This window comes from Microtus ochrogaster, chromosome 5 (genome assembly GCF_000317375.1).
Source record: "Microtus ochrogaster isolate Prairie Vole_2 chromosome 5, MicOch1.0, whole genome shotgun sequence".
Lineage (NCBI taxonomy): Eukaryota > Metazoa > Chordata > Mammalia > Rodentia > Cricetidae > Microtus > Microtus ochrogaster.
Window position 1 is genome coordinate 91,546,039 of NC_022012.1, and position 16,438 is coordinate 91,562,476.

The 16,438-nt window shown below is 49.7% G+C and overlaps 1 protein-coding gene across 5 annotated transcripts in view; it reads left to right on the top strand.

Annotated features, from left to right (window-relative positions):
* Positions 1–1,539: 1,539 nt before the first annotated feature.
* The window catches only part of Xylb (xylulokinase), a 37,241-nt gene continuing 22,342 nt past the window's right edge, over positions 1,540–16,438 (top strand). The window contains exons 1-8 of one of the 5 annotated variants that reach the window (XM_005348085.2): positions 1,540–1,714; positions 2,883–2,965; positions 4,899–4,968; positions 8,392–8,472; positions 11,135–11,221; positions 11,893–12,021; positions 13,441–13,506; positions 15,946–16,018. In XM_005348085.2, coding sequence (XP_005348142.1) covers positions 1,658–1,714; positions 2,883–2,965; positions 4,899–4,968; positions 8,392–8,472; positions 11,135–11,221; positions 11,893–12,021; positions 13,441–13,506; positions 15,946–16,018 — 646 coding nt within the window. In that variant the 5' untranslated portion in view covers positions 1,540–1,657. Of the gene's footprint in view, positions 1,715–2,882; positions 2,966–4,898; positions 4,969–8,275; positions 8,473–8,682; positions 8,723–11,134; positions 11,222–11,892; positions 12,022–13,440; positions 13,507–13,539; positions 13,607–15,945; positions 16,019–16,438 lie in introns of those variants that run through there. The other 4 variants (XM_026779398.1, XM_026779397.1, XM_026779399.1 and 1 more) reach the window with 4 other exon arrangements.

Below are 16,438 nucleotides of genomic sequence, written 5' to 3' on the forward strand. Positions count from 1 at the left end.
GAAAAACCAAAAAAAAAAAAAAAAAAAAAAAAGGTTGACCTTGAATTTAGAGATCCACCTGCCTCTACCTCCAGAGTACTGGGATTAAAGGGTGCTGTCCTCTTCAGTCCCCTTTGAATTTTATTTTGAGACAGGGTTTTAATAGTTTACCTAGAATGGTCTTGAACTTGAGATCCTCCTGTTTCAGCCTCCCAAGTGCTGGGATTACAGGTCTATGCCACCATGACTGGGGAAACGTTTCATTTCTCCTGCTTTCCCTTTCTCTCTCCTTCCTTCTCTTTCTTCCTTTTAAATGGAATTAATAAAAAATAAAACACAAGGCCCAGACAAACAAAAGTTGGTCAAACCGCTGTGAGGCACGCCTGCTCTCGAGCAGTCCCCATGTCTGACCACTGGTGTGCTGAGTGCTGACTGCTGAGGACCCGTGTCCACAATGTGTAGTGAGTGTCCTGGAGGACAGGAACCTTCTTTTTCAGGCAGAGCTCCAAGCACTGGAGTGTAGCAAGGCTGAACATGGTCTGTGCAGCAGATGTCATGGAATTTCTAGAAAGATGTCACCGGGGAAAAGGAGGTGCCTTCAACTCTATAAACACATCTGGTTTGGCTTTGTTTTTGTTTGTTTGTTTGTTTGGTTTAGCTTTGTTTTTGTTTGGTTGGTTCATTTGGCTTGGTTTTTCGAGACAGCATTTTCTATGAAACAGTCCTGGCTGTCCTGGAACTCACTCGCAGAGCAGGCTGGTCTCAAACTGACAGAAGTACTGGGATTAAAGGTGTGCGCCACCACTGCCAGGCTGGTTTGGACTCTTGTCTGACTTAGCCATGCCTGACATATTCTTAGACCACCAATACATTAGCTGGCCGCAGGGATGAATACGTCTCATCCAAGGGGCCATCACAGCCTCTGGCTTTGTTTTCAAATGTTGTAATTATTTTTTTGTTTGTGTATCGTGTGTGTTGGCACATGTGCCAAGCTGTGCATGTAGAGGTCAGAGGATAACTTCTAAGATGCGTAGGATCTTTCTACCACATAGATCCTGGGGATGAAACTAAGATTATCATGCTTGGTGGCAAGTGCCTTCACCCTGAACCATCTCACAGACCCAAGGACACTGAGTTTAAATCCAAGAGGTGAGATGCGACCCATTTAGGTAACAAACTGATGTGCTAGGTACGGACAAGGCCTGCCGAGGCCCAGGTCTTCCAACCTCAGGCCCCATTTCCTTGTGACTTTTAAGTCACTACCATGAGATGGAACACCTAATCCACTTACCCCAAAGGATTGCCTGGCCCAGAACCGCCTGAGGAACTTGTAAGAACTAGTCACCCCAGAGTTCCCTCCTGTGTCCCACGTGTCTCCAAGGAAAGAAAGCTTCTTAGGGCAGTGGGGTGAACCTGGAGGGAAGCCGCTGCACTGCAGGGTGGGAACCTGCCCTGCTGGGGACCGTCAAGGGTCCCAGCCAGCCGCAGTCCCACTAGCGTCCTCCGGCAGGCGGCGCCAGAGTGTATACCCGCCTCGTGACTCCAGGCCAGAGTCCCGCGGGGCGCGGCGAGAGGCGGGCCCTGTCGTCTCTGGGTGTCGGAGCGAGGCGAGAGTCTCGCCGCCGCGGGACACAGGAACGGACGGACGCACGGACCCGCCAAGGGAACCCCCAGGGCCATGACGGAGCGCGCCGGCCGCCGCTGCTGCCTGGGCTGGGACTTCAGCACGCAGCAGGTACGTGTGGGGTGCGGAGTGGGAGCCTGGCGATGCCTGCCAGCCACACGCGCCCTCCCGGAAACCGCGGGTGCCTCCTCGCGGAACCCCGTGGACGTGCATCGGGGGTGGGGAAGTGACCCCAGGGGTCCATCGGAGGAGGAGTCAGGGTTGTTGGTGGCAGGGACCCAGGACACCCAGCGAAAGCCGCAGAGCCCACAGGCTGGAGGCGGTGTGCGCGCATGCTAACCTAGATCCACTTCACAGCCAAGCACCTTTACTTTGTTTTTATTATTTTATTTCATATTTTGAGTCAAGGCCTCACTGTTTAGCTCTGGCTGGTCTGAACTCATTGTGGAGATCAGGCTGCCCTTGAACTCTTAGAGGTCCACCGGCCTTTGCCTCCTGAGTGCTGGGTTTAAAGGAGAGCGCCACCAGGACAGGCATCTTTGAAAAGTGAAATGGCATATTGTGTAAACGGACTTTGCCCGTCCCTGCCCCCGTACCCCCTGCCCCCTACCCCCGTGACCTCTCTTGGCTGGCAGGGTCCTTGATTCTAGGACTGCTGGTCAGAGGTTGGTGTTTCCAGCAGATAGCTGGGTTGAATCAAAACCTGGCTGCCAAGCAGGCATGGGACGCCCAGGAGGTTTCAACATGCATCTTTGGGGAATAAGCACCACGGCTGTGGAGCCCCTCTACTCAGATTGGTGAAGAAGCAGAGCTTTTCCTGTCTCTGGGAGGAGCATCCCGTAGGACTCAGTCTCCTTACTCTATGAGACCTGTTTCCCCATCTTGCATGAGCTTAGAAAGGCTTCATTAGGATGTCATGTGGTCATGAATGTGGTCATGGCTCTGGGGACAACCCCTGGAGACACGCCTCTTTGCCAGGTCTGGACCTGGTCTTCACTGCTTGGGGAATAGATTCTTGTAAACAGTGGGAGTTTCAGCTGGGTTTCCCATTTTTTAATTTTTTCTTTTTCTTTTAAAAAATTATTATTATTATCATTATTACTGAATCTTGAACATGTGGCCCATGAAACTTCTATTGCTGTGGTTGCAATGCTGCTGAACCGTGACTGAAGTTAGGAGCCCCTTGGGTGGAAAGTAGAGGCTGAGAAAACCCTAGATACCATTTTCATAAATGTCTTCCAGGAAAACCCTAGATACCATTTTCATAAATGTCTTCCAGGTAAAAATCGTTGCTGTTGATGCAGAGTTGAATGTCTTCTATGAGGACAGTGTGCATTTTGACAGAGATCTTCCTGAATTTGGGTATGTACCTGGTGTGCGTGAGTGGGTGGGTTGAGATCTCTAAATCATTTGTTCTATTAGCTATACTGTTCTGGCTTAACCCAGTGCCAGAGAGGAAGTCTATGTAGAGCTTGATCACCTATTATTATTATTGTTATCATCATCATCATCATCATCTATGTATAGGCGTTTGCTTGCATTTATGTCTGTGCACCACATTCATGCTTGGGGCTCACAGAGGCCAGAAGACAACATCAGACGCCAGTAACTGGAGTTACAGATGGTTGTGAGCCATCGTAAGGTGCTGGGAATCAAACCCAGGTCTTAACCCCTGAGCCATCTCTCCAGCCCCCGAGAATCTTTTCTTTCCATACAGAGAGTGACTTTTCCCCTCTTATTTCCCAATTCAAGTCATTCACTCACTCAGACATTTGAGATGTGCTTTTGCTGGGCCACGTGCTGGGCGCTAAACTCTGATGGTTGTACTTGGCTATCTTCTGTAGCTAATGAGAGAGTACCACAGACTGGTGAAGTCAGAAAGAAAAATGTTCACAAAGCCAGGCAGTAGTGGTACACACCCTTGATCCCAGCAGGGAGGGCAGAGGCAGGTGGACTTTGTGAGTTGAGGCTAGCCTGGACTAGAGAGCTTAGTTCAAGGATGGTCAAGGCTGTTACACAAGAAACCCTGCCTCAAAACACAAAACAAAAAAGGTTCGCATGACCTCATGCTCTGGTCAGAGTCCAGGTTACATCTATGGTGGGCCTTCCTTTTTTCTTTTTGTACTTGGCAAGAGGAAAGGAAAGGGATGCATATGTGTACAGGTGCTACATTTGAGTGAATCTTCTCTGCCTCTCCTTTTGTTGTTTTTCAGACAGGGTTTCTCTGTGTGGCCTTGGCTGCCCTGGAGCTGACTGCTTAGGCCATGCTGGCCTCGAACTCACAGAGATCCGCCTGCCTCTGCTTCCCAAGTGCTGGGATTAAAGGTGTGCACCACCGCCCTGCACCTCACCCCCTTTTTGAAACAGGGTCTCATGTACCTCACTGTGTAACTGAAGATAACCTTAAACCCTCCTGCTTCCTTCTCAGAGGCTGAGGTTACAGCCACCACATCTGGTTGTTGTTGTCATTGAGATGGAGACTCACTTTGTAGCCTAGGCTAGACCCCAGCTCATAGCCCTCCTGCCTCAGCGTCCTTGAATGCAGGGATTACAGGAGCAGCAGCCAAGTGTGCCACCACACTTGACTGCTCCTTTTGAAAACTTTGTTCATTTTCCTTTTTGTCCTGGGGATCCAGAGAAGGAGGCTCTGTACATATTAACAGTTGATGTCCCTCAGTCTCAACTAAAGTTCCTGGCTCAGCTGGGTGTGGTGGTACATACTTGCTATCTCAGCAATCAGGGCTGACTCCCGGCCAGCCTGATCTACTATGTAAGACTCTGGAAGTGGGGGAAGCAACCAGTTTTCAGTCATGAGGCCCAACCCTGCCTTCTAGGCAAGGTTTTCTCTCTGAGGTGTCTTCTAAGAAATGCTTTTGCAGGGCTAGAGAAACAGCTTAGCAGTTAAGAGCACTGGCTCGAGGACCTGGCTGCTCTTCCCGAGAACCTGGGTTCAATTCCCAGCACCCACACAGTAGCTCACAGCCTTCTGTGACTCCAGTTCTTATAGCCTGTTCTGACCTCCCAGGGCACAAGGCACACACGTGGTACACAGACATACGTGTAGGCAAAACATGTATATAGATAAAATGAGAACTGAAATTAAAATGAGTTGTTAGTTTCATACGAACAAAGACTCCAGGCCTTTACTTCACACCTTTCCCCAGCCAGAACATAGAGTCTCCTTGGCACTTACGGGATAGTGTCCTCTCTCTGGCGGTCTCCTATCACCACGGGGCAGCTTCTCAGAGCTCAGCCTGCCCTGGAGCTCCGTCCCACATACCTGTTCTCCCTGCAGAACTCAGGGCGGTGTCCATGTACACAAGGACAGGCTGACGGTCACCTCTCCAGTCCTGATGTGGGTCCAGGTAAGCATAGGGAGGCTCCCTTCCTTCTCCCGTATCCAGCCTGTGTCACTGGTGGCCCCAAGGTGGCATCTCATGGGGGCGTCCTTTAGCTGGGATTAAAACAAGTTGCGTGGTTCCTGAGGCAGACCAGCCTTAGCTGGTGCGTGTACTTATCTGTGAGGACTCTCAAGGGACTTCCAGGTACCAGAGCAACAAAGATTGTTTATTTATTTTTTAAAAGCATGGTCTCATAGCCCAGGGTGGTCTTGAACTCACTAGGTGGCCAAGGATGACCTTGAACTTCTGCTCCTCCTGTCTTTACTCCTTAAGTGTTGGGGTTATAGGTGTGTACCATCATGCCCAGCATGCAGTCCTGGAGCTTCTACCAAATGAGCTGTGTCCCCAACCCATGCTGCCTCTAAAAGGACAGAGAGCCAGGCTTCCCAGTCTCTGCTGTCAGTCCAAGCATGGTCCCCGGTGTCTTAGTGTTTGTCCCCATGGCAGTGTCTTATAGTCAACTAGTCAGGCTGAGATCAACCCCAAGCTAAACCTGCCTCTTTAGAACCATCCACCATGATCCACCTCTGGCCAGATGTGGTGACCTATGCAAGGATCTGTTCAACACAGATGTGATAGGGCCTGGATTGCCTCGTGACTGATGGTACCAAAGTCCTTTAACTTGAAAGCCGAAGGCAGCACTGTGTGTCTGCCGAAAGCTTTTCTGCATTTTCCCATCCCTGTTGAACCATCTGTTTTGTCTGCCTGGTCATGGGTCAGACACTGAAGAGTTAAGGATGGATTCTACCAGACATGTTGGCTGAAAGGCACCCAGAAGACAGCGCCGGATCAGCGGTGGTAGTGGGAGGTCAGAGGCAAGGGTCAAGGGGTCCCAGACATTGAGTTAAGGGCTGTGTCAGTGTAGGTGGGAGCAGATCCGGGGTTGCGTGTGGAGCCAGGGTGGTCACTGCGCTGTGGCAGCCTCTGGGGCTGGACTTATTTCAAGGTTTGCCAGTCCCTGCCCTCCTGTCTGAGGTTTAACAAACGACCTTGTAAGGGCCAGGAGTGACCTTAGTATGGAGCTGGGTTATTTCTCTGCCCTCAGAAGATATAGGCCGGGATGAGTCTCAGATTCCTGCCATGAAATGTTCATGTATCTGTCTGTCTGTCATCTTCCATGAAATAGATACATGTTGAGACAGGTTTTCATGTATTGCAGATTGGCCTCAAACACTGTGTAACTGAGGATGACCTTGAACTTCCGATTTCCCCCTGCCTCTATCTTCTGTACACACCTCCACGCTGGTTTTTTTTTTTTTTTTTTTTTTGTGTGTGTGTGGTTTGGAGTTGGAACCCAGGGCTTTATGTATGGTAGGTGAACGCTCTACCAATTAAACTGCATCCCAGCCCATCTATGTAGGCGTAAGTCATAAACAATGCCACAGCAGTTTGGAATTATGATTAATAGGGTGGTATTTATTTAAAGGGGAAAAAAACTTACAGATCACCGTCAGCCCTCTGCGCAACCAGGAAGGGAGTCTAGTCGCTGGCGGAGCAGGAAGTGAAGAGAGAGAGGAGAGGGAAGTGGCCGCTTTTTTAAAGGGAGAGAGACCACGCCCCAATGGGCTGGTATCTCAGCGGCTATAGGCTGGAGGAGCGGAAGGACCTCCTGCAACACATCTGGCGGTGAGGTCTTAGCAGTAAGACTCTGCTGGACACCATCATGTATCTCACCCACTTCTGGAAAAAGATTCCAGCCAGATCGAGAACATTAGATGGACACTTAACAGCACAACCACTGGCTGTCCTCAGTCCTGTGGCCTCGTGCTCCTGGGTACAGAGTCTGAACCTGCACCCTCCTGATGGCAACATCTGCCTAGCTTTGCTCTTCCATGTTGTCCTTGGGTAATTCAGATGGTGAAGTAGAAGTATGAGCAAAAGGAAAACACAAATTGGAGCTGTTTGCTCTGGTTCTTCCCCTGTGTTTGGGGGGTGCCAAGTAGAGGCGGAAATCCTGAGGATTAACGGTTTATGATTTCATTTATTTAACATTTATGTGGCCAGAGTAGGCCTGGTGGTGCCTACCTGGAATCCCAGGACTTCAGAGGTGGAGGCAGAAAGATGAGGAGTTCAAGGTCATCATTAGCTTTTGGGTGTTTAGCTTAATGGGAGGTCCTTGTGACCCTGTGGCTCCAGAAAAACCTTGATTGTTAAACACACTGGATTGTCTTTCCAACAGGAAAGATGAAAAACCTGTTCTTCCATCCAGAAACCTGAGAATTGGAAGTGATTGATAAGCTGGTGTTATCTGTTGGGCCAGGCTATCAAGTTCCTACAACCAAGACAGGAAGTGGCTAATACCCCAGTGACCTCTATTAAGCTAGTACAGGTAGCCTATCTCTAGAAGTGCTCTTCTTGGAAGAAATTACGTGTACCCTGAGTTGAGTCTCAATGTGATTATGCTTCCTTGTGCACCAGGGGTTGTATTACACCAGGAAACTTTTTTCCCAAATTACGCTGTGCTTAAATACATTGGGAATACACCGCTTCTTGTTAGTCTCCCCAAAGTTTGATCCAGGTTGATCAAGTCTACCTGCACTGGCTTTTGCTTTGTTTTGTTTTGAGATTGGATTTCTCTATATGTCTGGCCACCATGCTGGCTTAGAACTCAGAGATCCACCTGCCTCTACCTCCCTAGTGCTGGGATTAAAGGTGTGCACCACCACCACCCAGCTCAGGTTTTCATTCTTTGTGAGTGGTTTGCTTCCCTTCCTGGACACCCGCAGGGACCCCCCTCCACTTAGCTGCTTAGTGAGTTGGAGGCCAGCCTGGATTATGTGAGACCCTCTCTCAAAAAAAAATAGGCTGGAGAGATGACTCAGAGGTTAAGAATGCTGGCTGTTCTTCCAGAGGACCTGAATTTAGCAGCCAGTACCCATGTCAGACAACTCCCAATCACCTGTACCTCCAGCTTCAGGGGATCTCATGACCTCTTCTGGCCCCCTCAGGCACCTGCACACATGGGACACACACATAGACACATATATACACACAAATACAAATAAATCTGGGGTTTTTGTTGTTGTTTTCTGTTGGATTTTCAAGACAGGGTTTCTCTGCCTAACAGCCCTGACTGTTAGAACTCACTTTGTAGACCAGGCTGGCCTCGAACTCACAGAGATCCTCCTCCTGAGTGCTAGGATTAAAGGCGTGTGCTTCCATGTCTGGAAAAAATAAGTGCTTAAAACAGACAAACAAAAATACTGTGTTTAGCCAAGTTGACCCTTTTATTTGACTGATGCGGCTTGTTTAATGACCTCTCCTGACACAGATGCTGCACTGATGATCCCACCCCCACGGCAGAGCTTTCCGCGTTTCTGTGCTGAGGTTTGTGGTCTAGAGGACGCAGCGGTTCTGTTGAGTCATGGTGGATTCTGTTCTTCTCAGGCTCTGGACCTGATCCTGGAGAAGATGAAGGCTTCGGGCTTTGACTTCTCTCAAGTTGTAGCCTTATCTGGAGCAGGCCAGGTTTGTCCACAGCAGCCACATCTGCCCTGGGAACTTGGCGATCTCAGCAGCGGGTGGGGGCTGAGCTCATGGCTTCCTGTGGGGTGCACATTTCTTTCTTTCTCTTCCCTTCCTTCTCCCCTCCCTCCCTTCCTTCCTTGCCTCCCTCCCTCCCTTTCTTTCTTTTTCCTTTTAGATTTTCAAGACAGGGTTTCTCTGTGTAGCCCTGACTGTCCTGGAACTCGCTCTGTAGACCAGGCTAGCCTCAAATGTGAGTACGCATGTTTTGGTAGTGACAGTACCTCCAGCTCTCTCACCTTAGGGCTCTATGACTGGTCTCCTTGCTAAAGGATCTGAGATGCTCCTACTTGATATAAATAGGACATTTAGGTGGGTGTGGTGGTGTAGGCCTGTAATCCCAGCTAATTGCAAGGCTGAGGCAGAAGGATTGCAAGTTCAAGGCCTACCTGCACTACAGAGTAAGTTTGAGGCTCTCCTGGGCAAGTTAATGAGATGCTCTCTCAAAATCAGTTAAACAGAGGGCTAGGGCTATAAGTCAGTGATGGAATACTTTCCTAGAATGCATGAGGCCCGACGTTCACTCTTCAGTACTCAATAAACAGTAGTGAAATAGGGCAGTTGATAGGGGAGCTATGTTCAGGCCCCATAAGGGATGGAAGGAGCATTAGATGTGGGTTTGTTATGGCCGTTTAGTGGCACTAAAATGGCTTTCTAGTTCTTGGAAGGAAAAACAATAAGAAGTGATAGTAGCAATGTGTTTATTTCTAGGTGTATGTGTGTGTGTGTGTGTGTGTGTGTGTGTAGGTTTGTTCACGTAAGTGCAGGTGCCTTAAGAGGCCAGAAGAGGATGTTGGTTCCCCTGAAGCTGGAATCACAAGCTGTTGTGAGCCCCGCTGCTGTGGGCATTGAGAACCAAACTTGAGTCCTCTGCCAAAGCAACCAGCTCCGTTAACTGCTGAGCCATCTCTCCACCCTGAGAGTATTTTCAGTAGAGAGCTGTAGTATCCTGTTGTCGAGAGCATCAGGTAGTGAGGGAGTGCCCAACCCTGTGCTCAGTCCTCAAGTTCTCTAGTCCCAGTGGAGATTCTGAGCTGGTGGTGGCACTGCCAACCAGAAGAGGAGCTCTGGGCATGCCCAGCTCTGCCTCACAGAAGCCTGACCCAAGTCATCACCCAGGCTTCCGGGCCTCCACATCCTTATCTGGCAGAGGGTCACTGTGACTGTTAAATACGTAGAACAGTGCCTGGAACATAACACACTTTCTTACATTTTAGCTACTCTTTTTTTAAAATGAAAAGCTATTTAAAGTAGGTGTGCATTCATGACATTATGCCAGAGCAAATGGGTGGAGGTCTCAGGACAACAGCTTCTGCGAGTTGGTTCTTTTCTTCTACCATGTGGACACTAGGGGTCAAACTCAGGTTATCAAGCTTGGCAGCAGGTGCCCAGCTCTCTCTCCAGCTTTTTCTCTTAGCCTGGAGTTCCCTCCTGCCTCTCCTGTCCATGCTCCCAATCTGTACACCCGCTGGCTGGGTTCTCTGTGTTCTCATCACTGTGGCTTCACAGGGTTGTGTGTGAGAGGGTGCATATATGCACGTCTGTTCATGTGGGTGGTCAGAGAACAGGGTCTCTCACTGTTCTAGAGCTCAACGAGTAGGTTAGGCTGACTGACTGGCCAGTGAGCCCCAGGAATCTGCCTATTCCCACACCCCCAGGACTGGATTATAAGCACACACCGTGCTCAGATTATTGTTATTTTCTTTTTTAAAATTTATTTATTTTTATTTTATAGTTATTTTGCTTTCATGCATGTTTATGTGAGGGTGTCAGATCTTGGAGTTGTTATAGACAGTTGTTAGATGCCATGTGGTGCTGGAAATTGAACCGGGGTCCTCTGGAAGAGCAGTCAGTGCTCTTAACCACTGAGCCATCTCTCCATTCCCCCCAGGTTATTTTACTTATTTATTTAGGTTTTTCAAGACAGGGTTCTTCTGTATAACATCCCTGGCTCTCCTGGAACTCGCTCTCTAGACCAGGCTGACCTCAGTCAAACTCACAGAGATCCACCTGTCTCTGTCTCCTGGGTGCTGGGATTAAAGGTGTGTTCCTCCACCGCCCGGCTCCAGGTTATTTTTTAAATGTGGGACCAAACGTAGGCCCTCAAGCTTGTGAGACAAGCACTGTGATGATCAAGCCGTCTCCTGAGACTGCTATGGGGTTTTGTAATTGCAGTTTTGCGTCCTTCCCTCACTCAATTTCATTGTCCTGGACATCAGGGTCAGTAATAACCTATGAACTCATGTCTGGCATGGTCTTGCTGCCCAGTATGTTTGTTAGGTGAATAAATGGCATGAGACAACTTCAGGAACCATTGTAGACGCTATTTGAAAAATTACTACAGTTTGACAAAAGATACCAAGACACAGACTGATGATTCTAGAACCCTTCCCACAAGCTTTGAGGTGATGTGAAGGAGTTCCTTCTCATTTTATGATAGCGGAAACCTCTTGTCTAAGGCACTGAGCTATGTGACAAAGAGATAGATAGTCCTGGAGACTTTTATTTCTGTGTTTCTTTTTGGCCTGAGGCCTGGCTCTGCGTCTGCAAGAGGCTGTGGCTCCAGGCGTGATACATGAACATGTGCCTGTGTTCCCCTCAACAGCAACACGGGAGCGTTTACTGGAAGACTGGAGCCAGCCTGGTGCTATCGAGCCTGTCACCAGCTCTCCCGTTACACCAGCAGCTGCAGGTAAAGATGCTGTGAATCTAATAGACCCGCAGAGCCTGCAGAGCAACCCCTGTGTCCGGTGAACCCAGCAATCTGGGACATCTCTGCACCATCATGAGTGGGAGGTGGAATATGGTCTGCCTCATCCCCAAGCTGACATCTCCTTGGCGTTGCCCAGAGGTTCAGATGGCCTCTCATTAATGAGTCCCTTCCTGCCGGGCGGTGGTGGCACATGCCTTTAATCCCAGCACTCGGGAGGCAGAGGCAGGTGTATCTCTGTGATTCGAGACCAGCCTGGTCTACAGAGCTAGTTCCAGGACAGGCTCCAAAACCACAGAGAAACCCTGTCTTGAAAAACAAAACAAAACAAAAAAAATGAGTCCCTTCCTTCGCGGAGTAGCGGTGGGCCCTTGGTGATGCTGGGAGGTGAGGTCTCCAGTTTCCCTTCTCCTCCTGTTTCCAAAGCCCCAGCTGACCTGCGCTCTGGTGCCGCTGTTGCCCTCTGCCCGTCTTCTGCAGCCTGGTTTGCCCTGGCACCTTTAACAGAGATCATCCAGCCTCGGGCTTCCTTGAGAGACCTCGCTGGTCCTGCAGAAGACTTGTCCCCAGGGTCTTCAGTGTGACTGCCAGCCCCAGGGTTGCCTCTAGTCTAGTGGTAGAAGGGAAACCCGAACCTCCCCTGCTCTTTCCAGGCCTGCTTCTCCATCAGCGACTGCCCAATATGGATGGACTCCAGCACTACAGCTCAGTGCCGCCAGCTGGAGGCTGCCGTGGGCGGAGCCCGGGCTCTCAGCTGCCTCACAGGGTCTCGGGCCTATGAGGTAGGTAACACCCATGCTGGGATGGGGAGTAAGGCTCTGGGAGGGTGTAGTGGGCACCCAGCCTCCCAGATGTGCAGGGACCGTCTGAACTGATGCTAGTGTCGGTCCTGAAGCCAGGCTTCATGCTGGCCCTGGGTTCTTTTTGGTTTTTAAAGACAGTGTTTCTCTGTGTAGCTTTGGAGCCTGTCCTGGCACTTACTCTGTAGACCAGGCTGGCCTCGAACTCGCAGAGATCTGCCCGCCTCTGCCTCCCAAGTGCTAGGATTAAAGGCATGTGCCACCAATGTCCAGCTTGGTTCTAATCCAGGCTGCCCTGACTCATTTAGTAGGCTATGGCATTTCCTTTTATGTAGTCCCTGGCCAGGGCTGGGGTATGGACATGACTGCACCCCTACTGGAAGGGGTGTAGGGGGAGAAGTGGCTGCCTCAGACTCGTGGTCTATGACCTCACGATAGCAAGCAGAACATAGTCTATTTGAGGTGCTTTTGAGGTCGAAAGAAGTTAGAGCCCAGTAGACTTAACTCAAGGGGCCCCAAAGGCTTCAGCCCCGGCCCCAGAGTTTGTTGTGATTGGGTATTTAGGGTCACATGACTATGGCTTAAGTAGGGGATGGAGGTCTAGAGATTGCTCTGGATTTGTAGAGGTTTGGTTCCCAGGGCACCAGCTCCAGGGTGTTGGACACTCACTCTGGCCTTCTCGGGCATCTCCATGGACAGTCACACACACAGACATGTCCATTTTATTTATGTGAGGAAGCCACACATTTACCTCCCTCATAAGCAAAGTGAAAATAAAGGCAAAACATTTTAAGTCTAGTTAGACCACTAACAGTACGGTTTCCACGAGGAGACTATCTGAGCCCCCACCTCTGGTCTCATGAAGCTGGGAAGCAGGCTCTGTGGTTAACAGCACAGGCTGCTCTGGCAGAGGACCTGGGTTCAGTTCCCAGCCCCGACATGGCAGTTCATTCATTCTAGCTAGCTCCAGGGCGATCTAATGCTTTTCGGAACTCTGTAGGTTCCTGCACACACACGATGCACAGACACACACTCAGGCATTGGCACATACACATTAATTACATAAATAAATATATTTTAAGGACATTACCAGTAAGGGCCAGTCACAGAACTGACTGACACATGAGACGCTCTCCCAGAAAGTCAAGGCTACTGCCTTGTCTGTGGATGCAGAAGGATTGCTGACTGCCCCAGAGCTCATTACTAAGAACATTTTCAGAACTCAAAGGCCCAAATACACCGTCTTCTGTGTTTGGCTGGTAGGAAGCATGTCTGGACCTGTGGGTTTTTCAAAGTTATTGGTACTCTACACCACATCCAGATGGTGTTATGTTAACTGCACTTTGAGATTATTCTGTGTAGGGTAAGAGTTTCTAAGAATCTATGCTCTTTTCTCCCCAGCGCTTTACAGGCAACCAGATAGCAAAGCTCTTCCAGCAAAACCCCGAGGCCTACTCGCACTCTGAGGTCGGTGAGCCTTCGTGTTCCATCAAAGTCACACTTATATCCTGTTGTTCACACTCGTCTCAGCGCAGACACACCTCGTATACATTGGCTAAGGCCTTTGGTGAGCAGGTGTTAAGAGATTCAGAGAGGGGCTGTTGAGATGGCCGGAGGGTTCAGGAACTTGCCTCCAAGCCTGACTGCCTGAGCTCAATCCCCACGACCTACAGGGTCTTTTCTAACTGTAGATGCGCAGAGGGCACTGTGCCACAATTGTCTGCGGCAGTTGGTACAGGAGCCCAGGAGCCATAGGCTGTACCACATGGCCTTGGTGTGCTCCAGGCTCTCCTGTCCAGATTTATATAAACATTCTGGATGATGTTTTCACGATGATAAAATTGCTTAGGACGTTCTTCCTTTGTCCTTCCCTCCTTTCTTTCCTTTCCTAAATTTATTATTTTATTAAAAGAAAATAAAATCATCCCATTTATTTAGTTGTGTGTCTGGGTGTGTGTGTGGAGGTCAGAGGACAATTTATGGGAGCTGGTTCTCTCCTTGTACCACATGGGGCCCAGAGATGGAACTCAAATTTTCAGGCTTGGTAGCAAGTCCCCTAACCTACTGGGCCATCTTGCTGGCCATCCTTCCTTATTTTTTCTTTTTTTTTCTTTATTTGTCTTTTCGGCAGCAGGATTTAACTATGTAGTACAGGCTAGCCTGGAACGGGTGATCCTCCTGCCTCGGATTCCTGAGTGCTGGGGTTACAGGTGTGCCCCTCCGTGCTGGGCTCCTTGTTGGAGTTCACTCTCTTCTTCGTGTGACAGATAGCTGATAGAAGCAGCTCGAGGAGAAAGTGTTGACTCTGGCCCACTTGTCGAGGGCGCAAATCCATCACGTCAGGGCAGCTGAAGCCTCAGGAGCTTGAGGCCATGGGTCACACCGTGTCTCTAGTCAGAAAGCAGAGAGAAGGATGGAGAGGTGGCTCAGGAGTTGGAAACACTGGCTGCTTTTGCAGAGGACCTGGGGTTAGCTCCGAGCACCCACATGGCAGCTTCCCGCCATCTGTCACTCCAGTTCCAGGGCTTGGACATCCTCTTCCGGCCTCTGTGAGGACCAGGCACACATATGCTGTGTGGTGCCAGCATAGATACCTGCAGACAAAGGCTCAGATACATAAGATAAAGGATACATAAGATAAGGAACCCTAAAGGAAGCAGAGAGAGATGAATGTCGATGCCCAGATCACCTTTTCCTCTCTGCTCAGTCCAGAGCTCCAGCTCACGGACGGTGCTGGTGGTACCTGGAGTGGTCACGTGGGTCAGTCACTATCATCAGGGACCGTCCCGAAGCCTGGCTTCCACAACCAACTACATACTGTGCTTTTGTACAAGTCTGGCAAACTCATAAGAGTTATAAACATTCATTCTTTTTACTTTTTTTTTTCTTCCGAGACAGGGTTTCTCTGTAGCTTTGGAGCCTGTCCTGGCACTAGCTCTTGTAGACCAGGCTGGCCTCGAACTCACAGAGATCCGCCTGCCTCTGCCTCCCGAGTGCTGGGATTAAAGGCGTGCGCCACCACAGCCGGCTCATTCTTTTTACTTATTTACTTTTTTTTTGAGTGTGGTTTCTGGGACAGGGTTTTGCTTTGAACTCACTGTATAGACCAGGTTGCCTTCAAACCCCTGCCTCTCCCTCTAGTGCTAAGAACACAGGACGATACCACTATACCTGGCTGCAGTTTATTACTTAATGATTCCAGCTTCCAGATTACTCTGCAGTGTTAGCCACTGAGGAATGAAAACCCTCCTGAAGGTGTAGGTGTGGATCAAGGCATTTGTCCCAATGGGGACTAGAGGTGGTGGTTCCCTCTCTAAAGATTCTGAGGCTGATGCTTACAGTTCATCGGTGATTCTCTTGGGGACGTGACCGGGTGTTGGAGTTTCTTGGTGGGTGGGGTGTCATTTTGTCTTTAAACTCGTGGTAGTCTTGAGAATCTTGCCTCATTCTGTGTTCTGTGGCCACACATCCCCTTCTCTGTGACCAAATGCCAAAGACATGGAAGTGGAGTGAGGAATTAGGGCGTACGAATGGATTCCAGGTGGGAAACTAGCCTCCCTACATGCGACATGTTCACAGGGCTCTGACTTTTGTTGTTATCAATCATGACAGTTTTGTAGCCTGAATGGATACTCAGTCTCTATCATCACTCCCTGCTGAACTTTTAGCTTCAGTTCCTCCTCCTCCTCTCTCTCTCTCTCTCTCTCTCTCTCTCTCTCTGTCTCTCTGTCTCTCTGTCTCTGTCTCTCTGTCTCTGTCTGTCTCTCTGTCTCTCTGTCTCTCTCTCTCTGTCTCTCTCTCTCTGTGTCTGTGTGTCTGTGTACATGGACGCATGCACAGAAAGCGTACTGTAGCTTAGGGTGTGTGGAAGGGAGTCCTTTCTCACCCTGCTCCCTTCTCTTCCAGAGGATTTCCTTGGTCAGTAGTTTTGCTGCTTCGCTGTTCCTGGGTGGGTACTCGCCCATCGACTACAGTGATGGTAAGCTTCAGCCCATGCAGGGCGGCCATGGGCACTGCACACGCCTCATCCAGCCTGGATGGGTGCCAGTCAGGCAGCTGTCTTATCATTCCAAGAAGGAAGGAGTATTAGTTATCTTCTGGTGTATAACAAGTGTCCCCATCACTTACTGGCTTAAGATGCCAAATGTTTAAGTTCTCCCTTGTTGCCTGAGGGTCCCTTAGTCCGGAATGTAGCAGTAGCTGGACTGGTTGATCCTAGTTCAAGATCACTCCCATTGTTGTCAAATTGGCAGCCAGGGCTGCAGGCATCTGAAGGCTTCACTGGAGCTGCGGGATCTGCTTCAGAATCTTGTACAAGACCTTTGGCAGGAGGCTTCTAAAGTCCCTCTGTAAGGTAGTTGATGACATCACAGGAAGGGAGGGGGCAATGAGAGAGGGG